The 26,428-nt window shown below is 37.9% G+C and overlaps 1 protein-coding gene across 4 annotated transcripts in view; it reads right to left on the bottom strand.

Moving 5' to 3' along the window:
* Positions 1–9,279: 9,279 nt before the first annotated feature.
* SUCO (SUN domain containing ossification factor) overlaps positions 9,280–26,428 on the bottom strand; it is a 102,577-nt gene continuing 85,428 nt past the window's right edge. For 2 of the 4 annotated variants that reach the window (XM_036918465.2, XM_036918470.2), the window contains 2 exons: positions 12,308–12,363; positions 9,280–11,300 (listed from right to left, as the gene is read on the bottom strand). In XM_036918465.2, the coding sequence (XP_036774360.2) occupies positions 10,857–11,300; positions 12,308–12,363 (500 nt within the window). In that variant the 3' untranslated portion in view covers positions 9,280–10,856. Of the gene's footprint in view, positions 11,301–12,307; positions 12,364–26,428 lie in introns of those variants that run through there. The other 2 variants (XM_036918467.2, XR_008999344.1) reach the window with 2 other exon arrangements.

Raw genomic sequence — 26,428 nt, 5'->3', positions numbered from 1 at the left:
TTCAACATAGTACTGGAGGTCCTAGCCACGGCAATCAGATAAAACAAAGAAATACAAGGCATTCAGACTGGTAAAGAAGTCAAACTGTCACTATTTGCAGATGACATGATATTGTACATAAAAAACCCTAAAGACTCCACTCCAAAACTACTAGAACTAATAGCAGAATTCAGCAAAGTTGCAGGATACAAAATTAATACGCAGAAATCTGTTGCATTCCTGTACACTAACGATGAACTAGCAGAAAGAGAAATCAGGAAAACAATTCCATTCACAATTGCATCAAAAAGAATAAAATACCTAGGAATAAACCTAACCTAGGAAGTGAAAGACCTATACCCTGAAAACTACAAGACACTCCTAAGAGAAATTAAAGAGGACACTAACAAATGGAAACTCATCCCAAGCTCTTGGCTAGGAAGAATTAATATTGTCAAAATGGCCATCCTGCCTAAAGCAATCTACAGATTCAGTGCAATCCTAATCAAAATACCAACAGCATTCTTCAACAAACTGGAACAAATAGTTCTAAAATTCATATGGAACCACAAAAGACCCCAAATAGCCAAAGCAATCCTAAGAAGGAAGAATAAAGCAGGGGGGGGATCTCACTTCCCAACTTCAAAGCCACAGTAATCAAGACAATTGGTACTGTCACAAGAACAGACCCACAGACCAGTGGAACAGAATAGAGAGTCTCGATATTAACCCAAACATATATGGTCAATTAATATATGATAAAGGAGCCATGGATATACAATTGGGAAATGACAGCCTCTTCAACAGCTGGTGTAGGCAGAACTGGACAGCTACATGTAAGAGAATGAAACTGGATCATGGTCTAACCCCGTTCACAAAAGTAAATTCAAAATGGATCAAAGACTGAAATCTAAGTCATGAAACTATAAAACTCTTAGAAAAAAACATAGGCAAAAATCTCTTGGACATAAACATGAGTAACTTCTTCATGAATATATCTCCCCAGACAAGGGAAACAAAAGCAAAAATGAACAAGTGGGACTATATCAAGCTGAAAAGCTTCTGTACAGCAAAGGACACCATCAACAGAACAAAAAGGCATCCTACAGTATGGGAGAATATGTTCATAAATGACATATCCGTTAAAGGGTTGACATCCAAAATATATAAAGAGCTCATGCACCTCAACAAAGAAAAAGCAAATAATCCAATTAAAAAATGGGCAGAGGATCTGAACAGACACTTCTCCAAAGAAGAAATTCATGTGGCCAACAAGCACATGAAAAGATGTTCCACATCGCTAATCATCATAGAAATGCAAATTAAAACCACAATGAGATACCACCTCACACCAGTTAGGAATACCAACAGAACTAACAGTTACCAAAGGGTAAGGGACTGGGGAGGATGGGTGGGAAGGGAGGGACAAGGGGCAAAAAGGGGCATTACTATTAGCAGACATAATGTAGGAGGGACACGGGGAGGGCTGTACAACATAGAGAAGATAAGTAGTGATTGTATAGCATCTTACTATGCTGATGGACAGTGACTGTACATGGGGTATGTGGTGGGGACTTGAAGATGGGGGGAGTCTAGTAACCATAATGTTGCTCATGTAATTGTAGATTAATGATACCAAAATAAAAAAAAAAAAGAACTTACCCCCAATTCCAGAGACCAAATCTAATTTTTGAAAGCACTGAGGTGTAACTGATTGTAACACTGTATTACTTTCAGGCATTCAATATGATTTGATTTTCAATTTTGGTATACATTCCAGATGATCACCACAATTAATTCTAGTTAATATGTTACTCTACTTAGTTACAATACATCACATTTTTTGCCATTTTCCCATTAAGAAATTTGGTGCCCATAATCTGTTCAAAAGGCATTATGGAATATTTTTTCTGCAAAAGCTATTGGAAAACATAATACTGCAACTTATATGGTAACTTTTTTTTTTAAAGTAACACTGAGAAGACTGGTACAGAGCGCAACATTCTGTCCCAGGTAGGTATGAAGAGTATAACATTAATGCATTTCTGAGTCCTAGGTTTCACTACAAAATAAGGTCATTACAGGACAAATTCCACCAGCCCAAAGCCAGAAAGTGGTGCTTCTGCGCATGGTTCCCACCCTCAGGGAGCTCCTCTCCTCAGAGACCGTCATGGGCCTTCTCAGGTCGTGTCCCTTATGTCTCCACCAGGGGGCGTTAGAGGGAAGCGTTTAAGAGCTTAGGACTCGAATTTACAGACAGAATGGGGTTTGAATGCCTGCTCTTCCTTTCATTAACTTTGTGACCTCTCTGTTTCAGCTTATTCATTTTAAAACCGGCGCGATAACAGCTTTTATAAATGCGGATTGTTAAATATGATGGTAAGCATACACTACTTCAACGTGTTCTTCGCACATAACTGCTGTCTCTATCAGACGGGAGACTTTTGGCCATAAGTTAACACAAACCAACTGAAAACGGCTTAAACATAAGAAGGATTTACTATTTCATTAAACAAGGAGTCCCAAGGTCGGGTGACTCCAGGATCGGTGGGTCCAGCGACTCTGATGTCATGAACAACTTCTTTTTCCACTCCACATCTTTACCATGTCAGTTTTTCCTCAGACAGGCTCCCACCATGTGTGAGATTTATGTGTATCATCCAGACAAGAAATTGTCCAGGCGTTAAGAAGAGTTATTTCTTACCACAACTCATTTTAAAACAACAAAGACATTTTTCTCAGAAGCCCCTCTCTGCACAGTCTCGCCAGGATTTTACCACATACCTATGCCTAAACCAGTTGCTAGTAAGGAGAATGGGTTTACCATGACTGACTGGAGCCGACCAAGATTCACTCCCATCTAGGAGTCAGATAACCTCTGCAGGATTATGTGCCCTGAAGTGGCTGAAGGAGCACTAAAGACTGGGCTCTGAATCCCACCCAGAAGGTAAAAAGTGAGAGGCTGGCTTGGTAACAACACTGATGGCCCGAGCAGAGTCCGGTACCATGTAGGGATTGTGTGGCATTCCCAGAGTTCTGGCCAAGGACGCGTGTTTCCTGGAGACGCAGTCAATCACAAATAAGAGCTGTCTGGCAGAGGAAGGACTGCCTTGAAGGAGCATCAGAACTCTGCAGATACAAGCTGCAAGTATTGCTGAATTCCTAAGAGTTAGGACAGGAATCAGCGATAAGCCAGATACCAGTATATCACCCATATCAAAGGAACACAAATGAGAAAACCCAGCACAGATTCCTCCAAAACACCAAGAGTGTCCATGAGGGGGAAATTCTTCTTTAAATGCCTACCAGACCCAGAGAGCTGGAAGCAATCAACAGCACCAAGCAAGAATTTTCATGCCCTGCCTACCTCTCCTTTCCCCCATTTCAACACCGCTGGTGCCTGAAACTTCAGTTAGCCGGCTGGGGGAGAAAGTAGAAAAAGGAGAGAGAAGATGCCAGCCATTCTTCCTTTCATGCAGGCTTTTTGCCTGCCTTGTGTTGGTACCTGGGAGCAGAGAGCAGCTCTGAATTGGAATGAAATGATAAGCTTTGCCTGTTATATGGGACTTGGTATTTTAAGTAGTGATTTGAGACTCTTTTGTAACTTAACAGTGCCCGGAGCATTAATGAGATCTGTCTCACTTTTTCTAGGAACAAGAGCAGAATTAGTCCCACTGAGCAACTAAACAACACTGTTGCTTGTATGATTACACCTTTGGTTCTGCTTGCTAAATACAGTGCTTAAACTTAGTGATTCACCACTTTCATAAGCAATGGCAGCTCAAAACTTCTCTAAAGGTCCCAGAGTTTCTTTAGATCCTTTGAAAAGGCCAGTTAACCCTTTAATCTTAGAAATACTCCAAGGAATGCTTTTATGAGGATGGGATTTAACTCTTTAGGACCCATGTAGTAAGTGGTCTCTGGCTGTTAGCCCCAGATGCAGCATCTCCTAATTTCTCATCAAAATGCCTGTAAAGCCATAGGAGAAAAGTAAATATATATTTTGTATAAGTCATACCATTTTAGAAATTATTTCATGAGACTGCCTAAAAAGGAGTATACTATACTTTACAACTCATCCATTTTATATGCAAGAAGCTTTTTGAGATTTCCAGCCATATTTCTATGTCCATTAGACACAGTACCTCCCAGAAAATAGTGGGACATGAAGCAGATGTGAAGTAATGATGCTATATTGCATTCTGGGAGGGATAACCCCTTAACTAATGTAGGTAAGCACAAAGACACAAAAAATGGAACCCCAAATCACATATATTATCAGTTCTGAGTAATCAGCTAAGTTAAGCAATGGGATAAGGAAAGATGCACGTTCAGAGGAAAGTACTAGTTATAAGATTTTTGGGGAAAAGATATAGGCCTAAGAGTTAAGCCAAACTATAATCTTAAAAAGAGGATTGTTTCATGACATTAACAAACTCCCAAACGTGTTAAAAGTCTAATTCTGATTGTATCTTCCCTTTTACAAGAGTAAGTTAAGAGGAGTGTCTTATACTCCAGAGAAAAGGAAAGAAAAACACCATGAAGATGCAGACACAAAATACCTCGGAAAATTTGAAATAATACTTCAAGAAACTGTCCAATAGATACTGACATCTATACAGAAGTCAGGCTTAGACAGATAGTTAGGAGGAATTTCAGAAGGTCTGTGGCAGAGACAATGCCCTATGTGCTCCACACTCCCTTCTTTTCCTGGCACATGGAGAACTGTATTTTCCAGTCTCCCTTGCAGCTGGATTACTAACTAACTTTCATGTTGGAATGTAAGTATAAACAATCATTCTGAGGCAGGTAAGAACAAGGGTACCTAGTCCATGTTCTCTCTTCCCTTCTTGCATCAACCGTGGAGACTGTGTTCCAAATGGCATAGTCTTAAGACTGAGAAGGGCCACATGCCCTGGATTGGACTTCACACAAGAAACATATTTCATTGTGTTATTCCACTGAGATTAAAGAGCTGATTTGTTATTGAAAGATAACCTAATCCAATCTGACCAATACAGAACCAAAAACACAGCAGTAGATTCAAAAACCATGTTGACTTATCCAAGGAGTACATGCTACCAGTTTAATATTAGACATTCTATCAATATTGTTATTTGTCACATAAGATAGATAATAGGAAAATTGAGATGTTCAGAAGTATTTGATAAAATCCAGAGCCTATGACAAATGAAGAAAAAATTTTTTAGTGAAATCATTAAAATATCCATCTTAAACGAATAGCCATTTCTCTTAATAATGAGCCATTGCAAGCCTTCCTATAATTAAGAGTCACTAACAAGACAAGGATGCCAACTAGCACCACCGTTGCTTGACATTGTTATGGAAACCTGAGAAAATGTAAGAAGCAAAAATAAGTAAAAGTCTATGAATAGAAAGGAGGAGAAAAATGTAACCTCACAGGTAGATAATTTACCTTTGGAAAAACTAAGAGGCTCAACTAAGAAAAATTGAATACAAGTTTGAAAGGGGAATAGAATTTTAGAAGTTGAATTGTTGCAAAATGTATTTAAAATAAAATCTCTACCTTTCCTCCATGTTTTCAAAAACTCATTGGAAAATATATTGAGTGTGGAGAAACCCCATTCACAATACCAACAACAAAAATATGAGCAGTAGACTTAACACAAAATTACCAGACTTACAAGAAAATCACAAAACTTCAAAAAGACTTGGAGACATATTATATTCCTGGATGGGAATCTTCAATATTGTAAAATCAACATTTCTCTACAAATTAATTCACATATTAAAACAATATTATACACAAAAGTTCAAAGGGAAGTTTGAGGAATTTGACAAATCTTAAGATATTCATTCAGATATAAACCGGTGTAAACATTTTTATAGAGATAATTCAATGCAATAATTAAAACAGTTAAGCACTGGCTCAGCAAAAGCTACAAAGATCAATGGAATGGAACAGAAAGTGCTGAAACCGAGTTATAAAAATGGGAGTAGTCAACAGAGGAGGTGGTTGAATATGGAGTAATGGTCACAGAATTGAGCTCTGAGGACACCAGCTTTGAGAGAAGAGCAAGGGGCCAAAAAGGAGTCACCATGGATGTAGAAGGGACTGCGGGGCTCCTGAAGCCAGGTGGAGGAAGCGCTGCATCAAGTTAGATCAACTGTTAGGTTAAGCACTGCTGAGGGGTCAGACAAACGAGAACTGGGAACTGTTCGTTTTAGCTATATGAGATCATTGAGGACGATGACAGGGGCAGTTTGAGTACAGTGGTGAGGTCGATAGCCTGAGTGGAGTGACTTCAAGAACGAACGATGAGCAGTCAATAATGGTGAAGGTCGACATCCCTTTCAAGTTTTGCCATAAAGTGGAGCAGAGAAATGGGCAGGAGCTGGAGGGAGAAGTAGGGCCAAGAGGGTTTATAATAGGAGGCAGTAAAAGCATTAGTACAAGAATAAGAGTGCTCTATCTGAAAGGGGAAATGATGGTGCAGGAGAGAAAAAAATGAAGCAATGTCTTCAGAAAGGTTAAATCAGGTATGAAGTCCAACCCACCAGTAGAGCATGGGTTTAAGGCGGCAATGGTTCATTCAAAGTAGCAGAAGGAAAGGCAGGTCATATGCACAGAGACTGGTGGATAGGAGCTTCAGAAGTTTTTGATGACTTCTATAAACCCTCAGTGAAATAGGAAGCTCCTCCAGTAAATTTAAGGACATGAGAGATGGCATTTCGAGGACAAAGTTTGAAATAGTTCAGGAGAATCAATAAATAGAAAAACGTACTGACTGCCAGCAGCAGCCTAAAGGTGAATCACCATGAACTCAAGTAGGAGGTCACATGACACTCCCTGCCCTGTCATGACTGTGTTGAGGTAGGCATGCAGTGGGCAGAAAGTCCCATTTACCCAGGGTTGAGCTTTTGCCTAGTTAGGACTCAAAGCAAGAGAGGGACAAGGAAATGGAAAACTGACCATGGAATTCAGGCTGGATAAGAAGAGTAAAGACTTCAAGGGAATGAGAGATTGTGCAGAAGAGGTATGACCAATGGACTGAAGGGTTTGGTGGTGCCAAAGAATTGCTGGAGCATGAGGGGGTATGAGCTAGAAAAAACAGAAGTGGTGGTCAGAACTGGGTGCTTAAAATTAGTATCCAGGATTATGGAGACTGGTAATGACAAATCTAGGGTTTAATCATGGGGGTAAGAGGCTGACATAAGCTGGAGAACAAGATCACTGGAGAAAGAAGGAACTAAGAAACTAGAAAAAATGATGTAAGGTAGACATCGAAGTCATCAAGGATTACAAGGGAAGCAGTATTGGAATGACAATGGTCCCATGAAGATCAGAGATGAGAGAAAACGGGTTTATCTGCAACAAGGGGAAATAGTGGATGGTACAGTTTGTTGTCAAAGTGAGATTCAAGATTCAAAGTGAGGAATTTTAAGGTACTGAACTCTTGTTTTAAACAATTCTAGGTATTAGTTTTGAAATAGGTTAAGTGGGGTATAATGTGGAGGTCATGAAAACATGTTCCAATAGGATATTTTTAAAAATGTCTTTATGTTATGGTGTGTGTGTGGGGTTCATGGGGAAGACAGTGTAGCACAGAGAAGACAAATAGTGATTCTGAGGCATCTTACTACACTGATGGACAGTGACTTCACTGGGGGTTGAGGGGCATGCAATAATATGGGTGCATGTAGTAACCACATTGTTTTTCATGTTGAACCTTCATAAGAGTGTATATCAATGATACCTTAATAACAAAAAATGTCTTTATGTTATATACATGAATACTAGTGAGTTGGAATAAAATTTAATGACCCTCTCAACATATCACTAGAAAAACTCTTCATGCCCACACACTCAAACTGGAATGATCCAGAGAAAATAAGTATGGCCTTTACATAATACATGTAAAGTTGTAAAGCAATCTGTATTTATTTAAAAAACCTAAATAGAGAATACAACCAAATGAACTTCGACTGGACTTTAGACTAAAAAAAAAATTGTATGCATGAGGACAACTGAAGAGAGCTTGACCATGGCCTGCCTGTATATTAGAATTATGGAATTATTAATTTTATTAAGTGCGATAACAGTATCAGAGTCATGTAGGTGAATGTCCTTATACTTAGAAACCACAAGTTTAAATATTTAGGGGTGAATGATCATGCTGTCCCAACTAACTTTCAAATGGTTCACTCAAGAAAATGTGTGAATATACAAAGAAAGAAAACTAAAAATGTTAACTATTGGATTTGAGTAAAGGTGCATCAGTGTTCTACTTTCTATGAATTTGAAAACATTTTAAATGAAGTTGGGGAAAAACATGAAGTTTTTATTAATAATGTTCTATGAAATAGTTTTAAAAAGCATTATATTTCTAAATTGACAAGTTACTTAATATACTGTGATCTTATATAGATTGGTTCAAGTAGTTTAACACACATTTTTATCTATTTCATATTCATTCCTGCAAATTTTATATTCAAAGTGAGAACACATCTAAAACTAGAAAATCATTAAGTGGCAAAATTAGCCAAATAACTAAAGACATAGAATTGAAAATGGTTGCTGCTGGGGAGCAAGTCCTTGGTGGGGGAAGGGTGGCAGTAGTGATGTGCAATGTGCAGTGACAGAGAATAGGGAACTGATGTCTTTCTGTACAAGCCTTATAAGATATTTAACTCTTCAAATTATATGTATGCATAACTTGATATTTTAAGAAATCCACTTAAAATAATTTTACTTTGTATTTTTTGCTCTTATTTCATACTGCTTTAATGCTTTACTTACTATCAGAAGAAAAAATTAAATGAGGCTATCAAGGAACATTGAGAACCTACTAGATACACACAGCTTTGTTCCTTACCAGGCACATATCTACTATTAGCAAGAATTTTCACTCTTTTTTTCCTCATGTACATATAGTATCAGAGAGGAAAAATAAACCTCAAACTGTAAAATGTTATGCTCTATTTAAATGTGTAAAATTTAAAAACAAGCTGTAAAATGTTTCTTTAGATATAGAAAAAATTAAAAATTAGTCTTAAAGATAGCACTTACAAGAGAAAAGCAGAGACTTGTATTCTACTAAATAAAGCTTCAAAACTCTCACTTCAGTGTTTGAAATAGTGAAATTATGACTGCACAGGGAACACCAATGTTTAAGTTCAACCAGTTTGTAGCTGGTTGAAATACGATTATTTATTAGGATGCTGCTATTTTTAGTTTTAAAAGCAGGCAAAAACTTATATTTGTGTTCAGAGTAACAAATCTGTAAATTCTCCTTCAAAGAACAGAAGAGCCAGTAATTAATAAAGACAAGGATTCAGATTTATTTGGAAATTCACAGTTTCTAATGGCACTAACAGCTCCGTAGTTACATACTGAAAGTCATCTTTCCACAACTGGATGCTGCACATAATGGTGTAACTTCCGCTCTACCTTTGCCCTCATCTGGACTTCTTTTCAATGGTTTCTATACAATCAGGACCCTCTTGCTCTGAATGGCTAATTGTACAGACTGGAAAAAAAATTAAATCATCTAAAACATACTGGTAACCTAAAGCAGCAACTTAAACAAACAGAAAAGGCTTTAAATACGTCACATTCCAAACAATACCTGCAGCAAGGTATTAGACAAGTTTAAAAACAGTTATTAGTAAAAGTGCTCAATAAGTTATAACTTAATTCTTACAATACAAAATGGTCAATTCTCTTTCAAAAAGATATTTCCCACTTTCACTTATTACTGTACAAACACCGAAATCATTTATTCAAATATGGTCACTGCCAATTATTTTTAAAGAAAAACAAGGAGAAAATGAAGACACACACACACATGGACGTGACACATGTATACCTCTGCACACTTGTAGCCAATACAAAGCAAACATCAAGGAATAATAATCCCTTTGGACTCAATCAACTAGACGAGGTTCAACAAACTCACTAGCTGGTCCTGTTCATATGTACACAGTCAGTGACTACATCGTAAGACCTGGACTCATTTGACAAACCTTCCAATTTTCTATTTATAATAATAGAAAACAGTGATCTGGAAGTCTGGAGGATTAGTGCTCATTGTGAAAATGTTTAAAATGTAAGGTAGCTAAAGAAAGCCTTTACAAGTGGTTAAATGTGTTTAAAAGGTGAATCTATAAAAAAATTTTTTTTGCAAATAGCATTTGCAAGAAAAGATCTTATGGTTTTTCTTCTCATTGAGTTAATAACTAAAGGAAACTAGTGTAAGTTAAATGAAAGTAACATTGTCGCCATTTATCTAAAAGAACAGACTTAAAAATTCCAGGAAGTGTTTATCTCCAGTGAGTTTGCTAACAGAGGTCTAGCTGACAAGTCTTTAGGATCTTTACACTGTCCGACTCACATTACTGGACTTTAGGCACAGATCAAGTCACCTGAAAGTCTTGTAGTGTTTGCAGCTTCAAAAAACTGACAAAGTTATAAAAGAAATCAAATGACAGGAAAAGTTCTCCCTCCTCTTCCAGTGGCATTATAAATAGACAAAAGGCACATAAATATGGGAAGGTGCAAGAAATAGGAACAAAGCTAAAGGAAGAGGTTTAGGCTTTCATTCCTATCCCACCCAAGGAACTGGGTTTCCAAATTACTTTTGTCCCAGTAATTAATCTGTGAAAAAACACCTTTATAAAATGTCTACCGCTGTCCTTGTAGAAGGGATCCGCCTTGTAAAACTGCAGCTCATTAACCAAGATTGACACAATCCCACGTACATTTTAAAAAGGCAGAACCCATAATTTCTGAATACTTTTTCCACTAATATTTTCTCCCTCCCCCAAACCCTTCAAATACCACAGACTGTTCTTCAAAGAATAGTAAGTCTCCAATATGAAAAGTTCGATTAATTTTAGATATGTCCCGAGACTGCTGTAACGCCAAATGTTCCCACTGTGATCTCTTTGTTTCCTTTGATTATGTCGTGCAGGCTCGGCAATGATCCTGACTTAGTCTGTATTAGAGTTTTTATCAGTTTTCCTTGGTCTTGGACTTTAGATCGCCTTCGTTTTAAAGCCCTCTTCTCAGTTTTTGTCTTTTGGGGCTGTCCATTGCACAGACTTGTGCAAGCTGAAATGCCACAAAAATAAGACTCTTCTGACTGTGAGGAGGTTTCTGAGCTTCCTTCAGACGGAGGACCCTTATAAGAAGAGTGATACACTTCTCCCATATTAGAAAAATCTCTCTGGTTCATATAGGGCTTCCTTCCCTTTAGGTCTCCATTGGCTATAGGGTGTGATGGAGCTGCTGGCTTTATGGTCTCAATTTTCTCAGTTTTGTACTTGCAGCGTTTCTTCTACAACACAAGAAAGAGTAGGAATGAGACCTTCAGTTGTTACCTAACCAATCATCGAGGGAGTTGAGCTAATGGAGGAAAGTGCCTCTCCTGGTAAAAAGTAAACAGTATAGACAATGTATCATACTGTTGTGTTCTGCAGAGACAGCACCGTTACCTTCCCATTGGTAAGGACTACTTAGCGAAAACTCTTATTTGTCACCTCTGAAGAGAGATTTAGGGTGATATCTAACATCTGAATAGCTATTACTGCCACATAGTACACAGATTGCCTTCTTTCCTGTGTACCCTCCTTACTTTGAAAGGTACTCTATTCCTAGTTGCCAAGGCTCACCGGTTTGGATTCCTGCCCAAGTTACAATGTAGTAAGTGGCCAAGTTGGGACTGAATCCTAGGCTACCTGGCTCTGAAGCCCAATATCTTTCACCTAGAGGTAATTACCTCTAATCGAAATGAGTACTATTTCCTTTGAGAGGCAAAATGGAAAAAGTGGTGATTTTATAACCAAAAAAACCTATGTATATTCTGAATTTTGTCACCTACCCAATGGATCATTTAAAAAAACAAACTGAGTTTCAGTTTTCTCACTGAAAAAGTACAGAGAGTATTGTCTTTAGGCTGTCATGGGGATTGAAGGAGAGGTGCACCCACTGTGTCTGACATGAACTGATGTTCAACAGTGACCAACAGCCACGGACCAGCAAGCTGTTTCTGTAAATGGCCAGACAATAAATACTTTAAGGCTTTGCAAGTCACCTGCTATCTCTCTTACATATTCTTTTTATTTTACAATCCTTTAAAAATGGCTCTAGGCCCATACAAAACAGGCCAAAGGCCATATACACCTTGTGCGTTGTAGTTTGCTGACCCCTGTAAACATTTATTTGTATGATTACCATATTGAAAACAAAACAGTAAGTTTAAGAACCACTTAAAGATTATATTAAACCTTTCAACCTATATCTTTATGTACTACCAAATATGCTTAAAAAGAAACAAAATATTACCTTTTTTTCTGGAGAAAACTTGAGGGGTTCTACGATGTACAAATCATTTGGGTCTACTATAAGAAAAAATAAAAAAGATGTGTGATGTAAAGTAGATTATGCTATGATTAAACACTACAAAAACATTGTATCATCCCTTAGTGATTATTTTCCTAATAGAACCAATAACTTTATATTTATACCAGGTTAACCATATAGTTATACATTTAAAAATCAGCAAACCAAAAGTGACAAAGTGGGATTTGGTACCCTTATTTTGGGCTTAACTGGTTACCTTCAAATAACTTTCCTAAAAGTTTCACCAAGCAGTTTTGGCTATTAGCCAACACACTGCATGTTCTTCTTTGGGCCCAGCCCTACCCTCTTACCTAATGAGAAAAGTAACACTACCAGGTAAGCTAATACCAAACCTACAGATTATCTGAGTATTTCTCTGAAACACTTAAATTCTACACTGTATTGCAAATGGAGGTTATAATGTGCAATAAGCAGCTGTGACCATATATGGGAACCAGACAAGGGAACACACACACACAAAGGATGTCTCAGAAGTGTTTTCTAATTGTTTAGTACTATGGCTTCCTATGATCAAAACTATGAACTTCAAAATCTAAAAACAGCTTCAACATGCAATATAAATGACCAAGCAATCATGAATAAACACTTCTGGGAAGGTGAGTAAATTAGAAATATTAGATTTATGATTTCATTACTTTAAGCAGATTCAAGATAGCCCTATGTCATCACCACACTGACAAGATAAATGTACATATAAAAGAGGGGCTATAAAACTTTAGTCCTAGCCAACCCATTTAAAGTAAATGATTTATGGTATGACAGAGGCAGAAGTTTGTTAAGGAGCAAATTCACTATGAAACTTCATACACCAGAAATTTAATATGATTAAATAAATTTAATAATAAACATGATTCAGTTATACTTTATCATGTCTTAGAAATTCTTTAAGAAAGTCATCAAATACATAAAGATATTCAAACATTCCTTTAAATAGTCATTTCTACCAGATTACTTTTCTTATTTGAATTGCTTTTTTTTAAAAAAACATGGTATCTACTTCTACAAATGGTTGTGTTAATGTTATTCAGATCAACCACTCCACTGAAAACAACTAATATGATGGATTTTATTATTTTTTTAATCACTAAAAACACTGAAAAGCTGCCCCAATCAAGTGATTCCCCAGCCCAAAACTGAAGGAAAAGTGGGAATCCAGACAGTAAGTGGAACACAGAAGTCCTTTTTGTCCTGAAAGCATATGCCAGTGCAAGAATATGTGAATTTTAGTTCTGATGGTATCAAGGAAAAGGGGCCAGAAATCAAACCTCAGGGCCCACCCAAAGTTACAGTCCAATAAGATACCCTCCCCTTCTCTACAGTAAGCTGAGACTCCACAAAGGACTATACCCGGAGGGAAAGAATGAACCCATGAAGGGACTTACAGAGCAAATGCCCATCATGTGGTGGTCCAAGAGACCTTGAGCCATGAACATAAAGTATTCCTGAATGTAAAGCAAACACAAATTCTCTCTGGAATAAGCTCTCAAATTAATCCTACAAGTAATTTTGCAAAGAAAAGGACAAGCAGACAAGATAACCAAGCACACAAAGACACAAGGCACCTTGAGCAAGAGCCTTCAAAGACAATTAATGAACAGATTCACAAAGATTTGAGAGAGTAGAATTATCAAATATAGACTATAGTATAAACAATTATACTATTTTTTAAAAAAAAACAAGCTGGACAATATCTGCAGGGAACATAAAATGAGAAAAAAGGACCTAGATGCTTAAAAAACAATACTAAAAGAACTAGAAATGGAAAATGTAACAACTGAGATTAAAAACTGAAGAGATTAATTTAACAGCAGACTACGGATTGCTTAAGAATATGTCCTGAAACACAGGGCAGAAAAAATCATCCAAAATACAGCACAGAAGACAGTAAGATCAGAAATAAGAAAAGTTCCAACATGGGATACAGGGAGGACTACCACATTTAATAAAATGGAGATCGTTTAAGAGTATGTGGCTGAGATATTATTTAGGGGGAAAATAATGGCTAAGAATTTTCCAGTACTGATAAAAGATACTGATTCAGAGATTCTAACAAATTTAAATAGCAATAATAATAACAATAAAAGTAAAGAAAATTTCAGTTTTAAGGAAAGTAATGACAAATGAAAGGTCTCAGAAGAGTTAGAAAACTGGTATATATGTGGAGAAATTAAATGAACACCAGTGCAAAAAGATACCTTGCTGAATTAAAACTGAGAAGCAAAAAAACCCCACAATTACAACACACAAGAAAAGTAACACATAAATTAAGCTGGGGATTAAAAAAATCTTTGTACCATTCAAGAAGAGGTAAAAGTACTGATTAACTTTAGACTGGGGTATTTGTATTTCCAAGGTAACCAGAAAAGGAACAAAAACACTGTACAACTTTTAATTTAATGACAGAAAAACAGAAGAATCTCCTCCTCCTTCAACAAAAAAATCTTAATGAGGGCAAGGGAGGGGAAAAAATAAGAACAGTTAATATGCAAAAGATATGGGAGGAGGCTCAAGATGGCAGAGCAAGAAGGCAAGGTGGAAACCTCCTCCCACACATACACCAAGGAGGTAATTACAGCAAATACAATTAACCCTGAAAACAAACTGAAAACTGCAGGACAGACCACCTACATGTGGGGAAGAAGAAAAGACCACATAGAAAAGAGTAAAGTGGCAGAGCCACAATGGAGCAGGACCGAAGCCCTTCCCCTATCGCAGCCCACAGGCAGGAGGAAGAGGAACAGAGCAGGGAAGAGGTAGACACCCAGGAACTCTGCACACCTGGCCCTGGACATTTGCTCAGGAACATGAGTTCACACTACACTGGGTTCTGGAGATTAGTGGGACTGGATACCAGGGACGGTTGGAACACTCTGGGAGACTGAGACACCAGCCACCTGTGGACAGGCATAATCCACTGGTCCCGCTGAGACCCAACACAGAGGCAACAGTTTGAAAGAACTGCCACCAGCGCAAGGGGAGCCAGAGAGGTGAGGGTTGGATGGAGCTATTTCTGCAGGAGAAGGGGCAGGTGGATGTTACCTGCCCAGCCATCCCTCAGCCCAACAGGTCAGGCACTCTCAGGAGCCCCAGGTGCTCCATCCCTGTTGTTGGTGGCTCAGTCCTGAGTAGCTTCCCTGCAGTGCCAGTGAACCAACCCACCAGTCTTGGATTTTGCTGCCCGGTGGGTAGAGGGAGACCCTCCCATAGCTTTCACAGCCCTGCTTCAACCCAACTGGGGAGGCACCTGCAGGAGCCAGCTCTGAGAGCTCCTTCCTCCCCATGGGTGGCCAAGCCCGGGGCTACATGCCTCACTGCTGCGACAGGGTGCCTACAAGACTCACTGCAATAGCTGCACACCCCAGCACAGCCTCCCGCCCCTCATGCTGCTTCCACAAGCCTGTGCACCCTTCCACCATGCCCCCTCCCTGTGAGTGACTCACAGCCACTGCCAAATGGTTAAAGAAACAAGACCCAACTATATGCTGCCTACGGGTGACTCATTTCAGACCAAAGACATACACAGACTAAAAGTGAAGGGAAGGAAGAAGATATTTCACACAAACAATAGGGAGAAAAAAGCAGTAGTTGCAATATTTAGACAAAATAGACTTCAAAACAACAGACAGAGAAGGACATTACATAATAATAAAGGGGTCAGTCCAACAAGAGAATACAACCATTATAAATATCTATGCACCCAACATAGGAGCACCTAAATATATAAAACAAACACTAACAGAATTAAAGGAGGAAATAGATCATAGCATATTCACTGTAGGAGACTTTAATACACAACTCACATCAACAGACAGAAAGAAAATAAATAAGGAAGAAGCACTGAACAATACAGTAGATCAAATGGACTTAACAGATACCTACAGAACACTCTACCCAAAAGCAGCAGGATACACATTTTTCTCAAGTGTACATGGAATGTTCTCCAGAATAGATCACACACTAGGCCACAAGAGCCTCAATAAATTCAAAAAGGTTGAAATGTATTAGGCAACTTCTCAGACCACAATGGTATGAAACTAGAAATAAATTACACAGAGAAAACAAAAAAGCCTACAAACACATAGAGACTAAACAACATGCTTCTAAATAATCAATGGATTAATAAACAAATTAAAACAAATCAAGCAATACATGGAGACAAATGAAAACAAAAATACAATAATATATAGTATTTGTGGGATGCCACAAAGGCTGTTCTAAGAGGGAACTATATAGCAAATACAGGCCTACATCAAGAAACAAAGCAATTCCAAATAAACATTCTAAACTCACAATTAAAGAAATTAGAAAAAGGAACAAATGAAAACCAAAGTTAGTAGAAGGAGGGACAGAATAAAGATCAGAGCAGAAGTAAGTAATAGAGAGAAGAATAAAACAAAAGAAAAAATTAATGAAACTAAGAGCTGGTTCTTTGAGAAAATAAGCAAAATAGATAATCCCCTAGCTAGACTTAACAAGAAAAAAAGAGAGAGTACATAAATAAAATCAGAAACAAAGAAGGAAGAGCCACAATGGATACCAAGAAATACAAAGAATTATTAGAGAATAATATGAAAAACTATATGCCAATAAATTGGACAACTTAGAAGAAATGGACATTTTCTAGGAAAAAACAACCTTCCAAGGTTGACCCAGAAAGAAACAAAATCTGAACAGACCAATCACGAGCAATGAAATTTAACTGGTAATCAAAAAACACCCAAAAAACAAAAGTCCGTGTTCAGATGGACTCACAGCTGAATTTTATCAAACATGTAGTAAAGACCTAATACCCACCCTCCTTAAAGTTTTCCAAAAAGTAGAAGAGGAGGCACTACTTCCAAACTCATTCTGAGGCCAGCATCATTCTAATACCAAAACCAGGCAAAGACACTAAAAAAGAAAAGTATAGACCAGTATCCCTGATGAACACAGATGCAAAAATCCTCAACAGAATATTAGCAAACCGAATTAAAAAAATACATCAAAAGGGTTATCCATCACAAACAAGTGGGATTTATTCCAGGGCTGCAAAGATGGTATAACATTCATAAATCAATCAATACACCACATTAACAAAAAGAAGGATAAAAACAACATGATCTCAATAGATGCTGAAAAATCATGACAAAATTCAACATCTATGCATGACAAAAACTCTCAACAAAATAGGTATAGAGGGTACAGACCGCAACATAATAAATGCCATATATGACAAACCTAAAGCCAACATCACTTAACAGCGAAAAGCTGAAAGCTTTTCCTCTAAGATCAGGAACAAGAGAAGGGTGCCCACTCTCACTGCTTTTATTCAGCATAGTACCAGAAGTCCTAGCCACAGCAGTCAGACAACACAAAGAGATAAAAGGCACCCAAATTAGTAAGGAAGAAGTTAAACTGCCACTATTTACAGAAAACATGATTATGTACATAGAAAACCCTAAAGAATCCACCAAAAAACTACTAGAACAACTGAATTCAGCAGAGCTGCAGGATATAAAATTAACAGACAGAAATCTGTTGTGTTCCTATATACTAAAAATGAACTAGCGTAAAGAGAAATCAGGAAAACAACTCCAATTACAATTGCATCAAAAAGAATAAAATACCTAGGAATAATCCTAAACAAGGAATAAACAAGGATGTGAAAGACCAATACTATGAAAACTACAAGACACTCATGAGATAAATTAAATTAAGAAGACACCAATAAGCAGAAATCTATCCCATACTCACGGATAGGAAGAATATTGTCAAAATGACCATCCTGCCCAGAACAATTTACAGATTTAATGCAATCCCTATCAAAATACCAATGGCATTCTTCAATGAATTAGAGCAAATAGTTCTAAAATTCATATGGAACCACAAAAGACCCCGAATGCCAAAGCAATCCCAAGAAAGAACAAAGATGGGGGTATTATGCACCCCGATTTCAAGCATTCCTACAAAGCTACAATAATCAAAACAATATGGTACTGACACAAGAACAGACCCATAGATCAATGGAACAGAATAGAGAGCCCAGATATAACACACACATACATGGTCAACTAATATACAATAAAGGAGCCATGAATATATACTGGGGAAAAGACAGTCTCTTCAATAACTGGAGTTGGGAATACTGGACAGCTACATGCAAGAGAATGAAACTAGACTACTGCCTAACTTCATACACAAAAGTAAACTTGAAATGGATCAAAGACCTGAATGTAAGACATGAAACCATAAAACTCTTAGAAGAGAACATAGGCAAAAATCTCTTGAAAATAAGTATGAGCCATTTTTTCCTAGGCACATCTCCTCAGGCAAGGGAAGCAAAATAAAAAATGAACAAATAGGACTAGATCAAACTAAAGAGCTGCTGTAGAATAAAGGACACCATCAGCAGTACAAAAGGGCAACCTACAGTATGGGAGAATATACTTATAAATGATTTATCTAGTAAGGGGTTAACACCCAAAATATATTAATAACTCATATGCCTCAACACCAAAATAAATCAAATAACCTGATTAAAAAATGGGCAGAGGCAGAAGACCTGAACAGACATTTCTCCAAAGAAATTAAGATGGCCAACAGGCACATGAAAGATGCTCCACATCACTAATCATCAGGGAAATGCAAATCAAAACCACAATGAGATATCACCTCACACCAGTCAGAATAGCCAGTATCCAAAAGTCAATAATTAACATGTGTCGGTGAGGATGTAGAGATATGGGAACCCTCCTACCCTGTTGGTGGGGTATCAATTGGTGCAGCCACTGTGGAAAGCAGTATGGAGGTTCCTCAAAAAACTAAAAAAAATAAATAAATACCATTTGACCCAGTAACTCAACCTCTAGGAATTTACCTGAAGAAAAAAAAAATCCCTGAGTTGAAAAGATATATGCATCCCTATGTTTATTCCTGCATTATTTACAATAGCCAAGATATGGAAACAACCTAAGTGTCCATCAATAGATGAATGGATAAAGAAGATGTAGTACATATACATAATAGAATATTATTCAGCCATAAAAAAAATCCTGTCATTTGAAACAACATGGATGGATCTAGAGGGTATAATTCTCAGTGAAATAAGCTAGGCGGAGAAAGGCAAATCCCATGTGATTTCACTTATTTGTGAAATATAAATGCAAAGCAAAATGGAATGAACAAAACAGAAGTAGACCCATAGACACTGAGAAGTGACTGGCAGTTACCATGGGGGAGGGGTTTGGGTGAGTGGGTGGGGACACTGAAGGGGATATAGAGGCATAAAAATTCTCAATGATAGTGTAGGTTGTCACAGGGATAGTAGAGCTTGGAGAATACAGCCAATGATTCTGTAACATCTTTCTTTCTTGACAGATAGTAGCTGTATTAATGGGGGTGAGGACTTAATAATATGGGTAACTGTTGAAGCACTGTGTTATACACCTGAAACTTATGTAAGATTGTATATCAATGATGCTTCAATTAAAAAAAATATGTCAATACCTTTATGCTAATAAATTTTAACATTTAGATAAAATGGAGCATTGCTGTAAATTTTAAAGTGACCAAAAACCCTGGTTCCTATAACCTGAATTAGAGGCCAAAAACTTCTCTTACAAAGCAAATTCCAGATCTACATAACTTTACTGATTCAAAAAAGAAATAATTATAATCTTAATAACCTTTTCCTGAGAACAGAAAACAAGAACAGTGCTCATCTGATTTTATAAGCTTTGCATACCAAAATCCAATAGTCCGAGAAATAAAAAATTACATGCCAAGCTTATTCATGAACAGGTCCAAAACTTTTAACAGTTAATAGCAAACACAATTATTTAAAACTAACAATATATACATAAAATATAGAAATAAATGAACTATCCTGGCCAACTTGTGTTTAGTAAGAATGAAATAAAATTTTGACTTTAGAAAATCAGTTAATTTATTTTAATAACTGATTAGAAATTATGTTAAAAGATGTTAAAAAAATATTTGACAAAATTAAACAGATTACTGAAGGAGGGGAACTATTACCAAACAAGAGAGAAGAACTTCTTTAGGTAAAGGATATCTATAAAACAACTATGACAAACATAATAATACATAACATTTAGAGCTTTCTCTTTAAGAATAGGAATAAGACAAAGGTGCCCATCCACCATTTCTATTCAACACTGCTAAAATGCTAGCCATTGCAGTCAAGGAAGCAAAAGAAATAATAGCTATAAGGATTGGAAAGGAAGAAACAAAACTGTCTTTATTCTCAAAAGATATGCCTGTAAAATACAAAATAACCTAGAAATGAACTATTCAGGTAAAACTACATTGCTGTCTATAAAATCAATATAAAAATCTAGGCACTAGTTCCCAGTCTCACATGTAAAAGCAGTCCAGTAGTTGCCACTTGTTCCTAATAACAAGTAAAAAGCTAAACAAACTGAAAAATCAATACTCTTACATCTGTCAGAGAAGTGAGGTCACAAGGCAAACCACTGTCCCCAAACTTGGAGACAAAGACGCAGATACTAACAATCTCAACTCACCTGGGCAGAAACCTCTGTGGGAATCAGTGCCTGAGAAGGAAAATCTGAACTGTAACTGACAAATTGCTAGACATACAGTGCAGACACGTTTGTGAGTTAAAAACTCCAAGGGAGATGGAATCAGAGAGGAACACCCACACTTTTTTGAGTTTTACATCAAAGAATTCTACCAGGTCCTCACCATTTTGAAATATGCCAGAGCATTCTGTTCTTGGAAAGGCCTGCCTTTGGGAGAGACTATTTTGCCAAAGCCTAACCTGCCTGGGGGAAGGGGAGACCTGAGAAACACTGGTGAGGTTCACAGTCCAGGGACAAAAATTCACCAAAAGACTGAGACCTAATTATAGGACTACAGAATGCTTCCCTTACCACCACACCACTACACCAGTAGAGGTCTATTTACCACAGTTCCTTTTACCAAGAACATCATGTCCCCCTTTCAATAGAAAATTACAAGGGATAGTAAAAGGTAAAAGAACAAAGTTTGAAAAGACAAAACAAGCATTAGAACCAGAGGATGATATGGCAGGAATGTTGGAATTATCAAACCAGTAATTTTTTAAAGCTATGGTTAATATGTTAAGAGCTTAAATGGAAAAAAGTAGACAATATGCAAGAACAAATAATGTAACAGAAAAATCCTAAAAAAGAAATGTTAGAGATTCTTCACAAATAGACTGGACATAGGTGAGCGAAAAAACACTGAGCTTGAGGATATGACAACACAGACTTCTAAAACTAGGGAGGAAACACTCCTCCAAGCTCATTCTATGAAGCTAGCATTACTGTGATACCAAAGCCAGACAAAGCCACAACAAGAAAACTACAGACCAATATTCTTAATGAGTATCAATATAAAAATCCTCAACAATAAAATACTAGCAAACCAAATTTGACAGCACATTAAAAGGATTATATACCATGACCAAATGAGGTTTATTCCTAGACCACAAGGATGGTTCAATGTATGAAAATCAGTCAATGTAACACACCACATTAACAGAATAAAGGACAAATACTACATTTTCAGCTCAACTGATGGAGAAAACACATATGATAAGATTCAAAACCCTTTCACAAGTAAAATATTCAATACATTAGGAACAGAAGGAAACTATCTCAACATATTAAAGGCCATCTATGAAACTAACATAATATGCAGTAGTGGAAGATTGAAAGATTTTGCTGTAAGATCAGAAACAAGGCAAGGATTTCTACTCTTACCACTTCCACTCATCATAGTATTTTAAGTCCTAGCCAGAGCAATTAAGAAAACATGAATTAGCAAAAAAGGAAATAAAAGGGATCCAAATTGAAAGAAAGAAGGTAAAATTATCTCTACTCAGAGATGACATGATCTTATTATTTAGAAAACCCTAAAAATTCCACACAGAAAAAAACTGCTACAAGGAACAAATGTATTCAGTGAAGCTGCAGGATACAAAATCAACACACAAAGATCAGTTGCACTTCTACACAGTACAATGAAAATCCAAAAAGGGAATTAAGAAAAACAATTTCATTTACAAAAGTATCAAAAAGAATAAAATACTTATGAATAAGCCTAACTAAAGAAGTGAAGTCGGGTCGAGCTAAGATGGCGGCATGAGTAGAGCAGCGGAAATCTCCTCCCAAAACCACATGTATCTATGAAAATATAACAAAGACAACTCTTCCTAGAATAAAGACCAGAGGACACAGGACAACATCCAGACCACATCCACACCTGCGAGAACCCAGTGACTCGTAAAGGGGGTAGGATAAAAGCCCCGGCCGGGTGGGACCCGAGCGCCCCTCCCCCCAGCTCCCGGCGGGAGAAGAGTACGCAGAGCGGGACGGAGACGGAGCCCAGGACTGCTGAACACCCAGCCCCAGCCATCCGGGCCAGAGCGCAGACACAGTGTATACACGGGGCCCTGGATAATAGGGAAACAGGGCAGCAAGACCAGTGAGCGGGTACCGGAGGCCTGGCGCCGGAGGACATAAGAAAAGCGAGTGGCCATTTTTTTTTCTTCTGTTTTCTTTTGGCGAGCGCTTTTTGGAAGTCTTAAAGGGATAGGGACCCCAATACTAGGGAAACAGGGCAGCAAGACCGGTGAGCAGATGCCTGAGGCTGGCGCCGGAGAATAAAGGAAAACGAGCGGCCATTATTTATTTATTTATTTATTTATTTATTTATTTATTTATTTTTAATTAAAAAAAAAATTTTTTTCTTTTTGTGGTTGTTGTATTGTTTTGGCAGGTGCTTTTTGGAAGTCTTAAAGGGGCAGGGCGGGACACTTAATCCAGAGGTAGGGAATCCGGGGATCTCTGGGCACCCTAATCCCGTGGGCTGCAGGGAGCACGGAGGCCCCTTACGGAGATAAAAAGCCTCCCAGCCGCTCCCCCTCCAACACTACTACACAACTTTGGAGCAGCGGCCCGAGCCAGGCCACACCCACAGCAACAGCGGAGATAAACTCCATAGCAGCCGGGCAGGAAGCAGAAGCCCTGTCTGCGCGCAGCTGCCCAGTACAAGCCACTAGAGGTTGCTGTTCTCCCAGGAGAGGACGGCCACAAATCAACAAGAAGGGAAGTTCTTCCAGCCGTCACTCGTCCCAGCTCTGCAAACCATTCATATCACCATGAAAAGGCAAAACTACAGGCAGACAAAGATCACAGAGACAACACCACAGAAGGAGACAGACGTAACCAGTCTTCCTGACAAAGAATTCAAAATAAAAATCATAAACATGCTGAAAGAGATGCAGAGAAATACGCAAGAGATATGGGATGAAGTCTGGAGGGAGATCACAGATGCCAGAAAGGAGATTACAGAAATGAAACAAACTCTGGAAGGGTTTATAAGCAGAATGGATAGGATGCAAGAGGCCATTTATGGAATTGAAACCAGAGAACAGGAACGCATAGAAGCTGACACAGAGAGAGACAAAAGGATCTCCAGGAATGAAACAATATTAAGAGAACTGTGTGACCAATCCAAAAGGAACAATATCCATATTATAGGGGTACCAGAAGAAGAAGAGAGAGGAAAAGGGATGGAAAGTATCTTGGAAGAAATAATTGCTGAAAACTTCCCCACACTGGGGGAGGAAATAATCGAACAGACCACGGAAATACACAGAATCCCCAACACAAAGGATCCAAGGAAGACAACACCAAGAGACATAATAATTAAAATGGCAAAGATCAAGGACAAGGAAAGAGTTTTAAAGGCAGCTAGAGAGAAAAAGGTCACCTATAAAGGAAAACCCATCAGGCTAATGTCAGACTTCTCAACAGAAACCCTACAGGCCAGAAGAGAATGGCATGATATATTTAATGCAATGAAACAGAAGGGCCTTGAACCAAGGATACTGTATCCAGCACGACTATCATTTAAATATGATGGTGGGATTAAACAATTCCCAGAAAAACAAAAGCTGAGGGAATTTGCTTCCCACAAACCACCTCTACAGGACATCTTACAGGGACTGCTCTAGATGGGAGCACTCCTAGAAAGAGCACAGAACAAAACACCCAACATATGAAGAATCGAGGAAGAGGAATAAGAAGGGAGAGAAGAAAAGAATCTCCAGACAGTGTATATAACAGCTCAATAAGCGAGCTAAGTTAGGCAGTAAGATACTAAAGAGGCTAACCTTGAACCTTTGGTAAACACGAATTTAAAGCCTGCAATGGCAATAAGTACATATCTTTCAATAGTTACCCTAAATATTAATGGACTGAATGCACCAATCAAAAGACATAGAGTAATAGAATGGATAAAAAAGCAAGACCCATCTATATGCTGCTTACAAGAAACTCACCTCAAACCCAAAGACATGTACAGACTAAAAGTCAAGGGATGGAAAAACATATTTCAGGCAAACAACAGCGAGAAGAAAGCAGGGGTTGCAGTACTAATATCAGACAAAATAGACTTCAGAACAAAGAAAGTAACAAGAGATAAAGAAGGACACTAGATAATGATAAAGGGCTCAGTCCAACAAGAGGATATAACCATTCTAAATATATATGCACCCAACACAGGAGCACCAGCATATGTGAAACAAATACTAACAGAACTAAAGGGGTAAATAGACTGCAATGCATTCATTCTAGGAGACTTCAACACACCACTCACTCCAAAGGATAGATCCACCGGGCAGAAAATAAGTAAGGACACGGAAGCACTGAACAACACAGTAGAGCAGATGGACCTAACAGACATCTACAGAACTCTACATCCAAAAGCAACAGGATACACATTCTTCTCAAGTGCACATGGAACATTCTCCAGAATAGACCACATACTAGGCCACAAAAAGAGCCTCAGTAAATTTCAAAAGACTGAAATCCTACCAACCAACTTTTCAGACCACAAAGGCATAAAACTAGAAATAAACTGTACAAAGAATGCAAAGAGGCTCACAAACACATGGAGGCTTAACAACACGCTCCTAAATAATGAATGGATCAATGACCAAATCAAAATGGAGATCGAGCAATATATGGAAACAAATGACAACAACAACACTAAGCCCCAACTTCTGTGGGACACAGCAAAAGCAGTCTTAAGAGGAAAGTATATAGCAATCCAAGCATATTTAAAAAAGGAAGAACAATCCCAAATGAATGGTCTAAAGTCACAGTTATCTAAATTGGAAAAAGAAGAACAAATGAGGCCTAAGGTCAGCAGAAGGAGGGACATAATAAAGATCAGAGAAGAAATAAATAAAATTGAGAAGAATAAAACAATAGCAAAAAAATCAGTGAAACCAAGAGCTGGTTCTTCAAGAAAATAAACAAAATAGATAAGCCTCTAGCCAGACTTATTAAGAGGAAAAGAAAGTCAACACAAATCAACAGTATCAGAAACGAGAAAGGAAAAATCACGACGGAACCCACAGAAATACAAAGAATTATTAGAGAATACTATGAAAACCTATATGCTAACAAGCTGGGAAACCTAGGAGAAATGGAAAACTTCCTAGAAAAATACAACCTTCCAAGACTGACCCAGAAAGAAACAGAAAATCTAAACAAACCAATTACCAGCAACGAAATTGAAGCGGTAATCAAAAAACTACCAAAGAACAAAAGCCCCGGGCCAGATGGATTTACCTCGGAATTTTATCAGACATACAGGGAAGACATAATGCCCATTCTCCTTAAAGTTTTCCAAGAAATAGAGGAGGAGGGGATACTCCCAAACTCATTCTATGAAGCTAATATCACCCTAATACTAAAACCAGGCAAAGACCTCACCAAAAAACAAAACTACAGACCAATATCCCTGATGAACATACATGCAAAAATACTCAACAAAATATTAGCAAACCGAATTCAAAAATACATCAAAAGGATCATACACCATGACCAAGTGGGATTCATCCCAGGGATGCAAGGATGGTACAACATTCGAAAGTCCATCAACATCATCCACCACATCAACAAAAAGAAAGACAAAAACCACACGATCATCTCCATAGATGCTGAAAAAGCATTTGACAAAGTTCAACATCCATTCATGATA

This window comes from Manis pentadactyla, chromosome 9 (assembly GCF_030020395.1).
Source record: "Manis pentadactyla isolate mManPen7 chromosome 9, mManPen7.hap1, whole genome shotgun sequence".
In the NCBI taxonomy this organism is placed as follows: domain Eukaryota; kingdom Metazoa; phylum Chordata; class Mammalia; order Pholidota; family Manidae; genus Manis; species Manis pentadactyla.
Note: the sequence above shows the minus strand (reverse complement) of the source record. Positions and strands in the feature narration are given on the sequence as shown.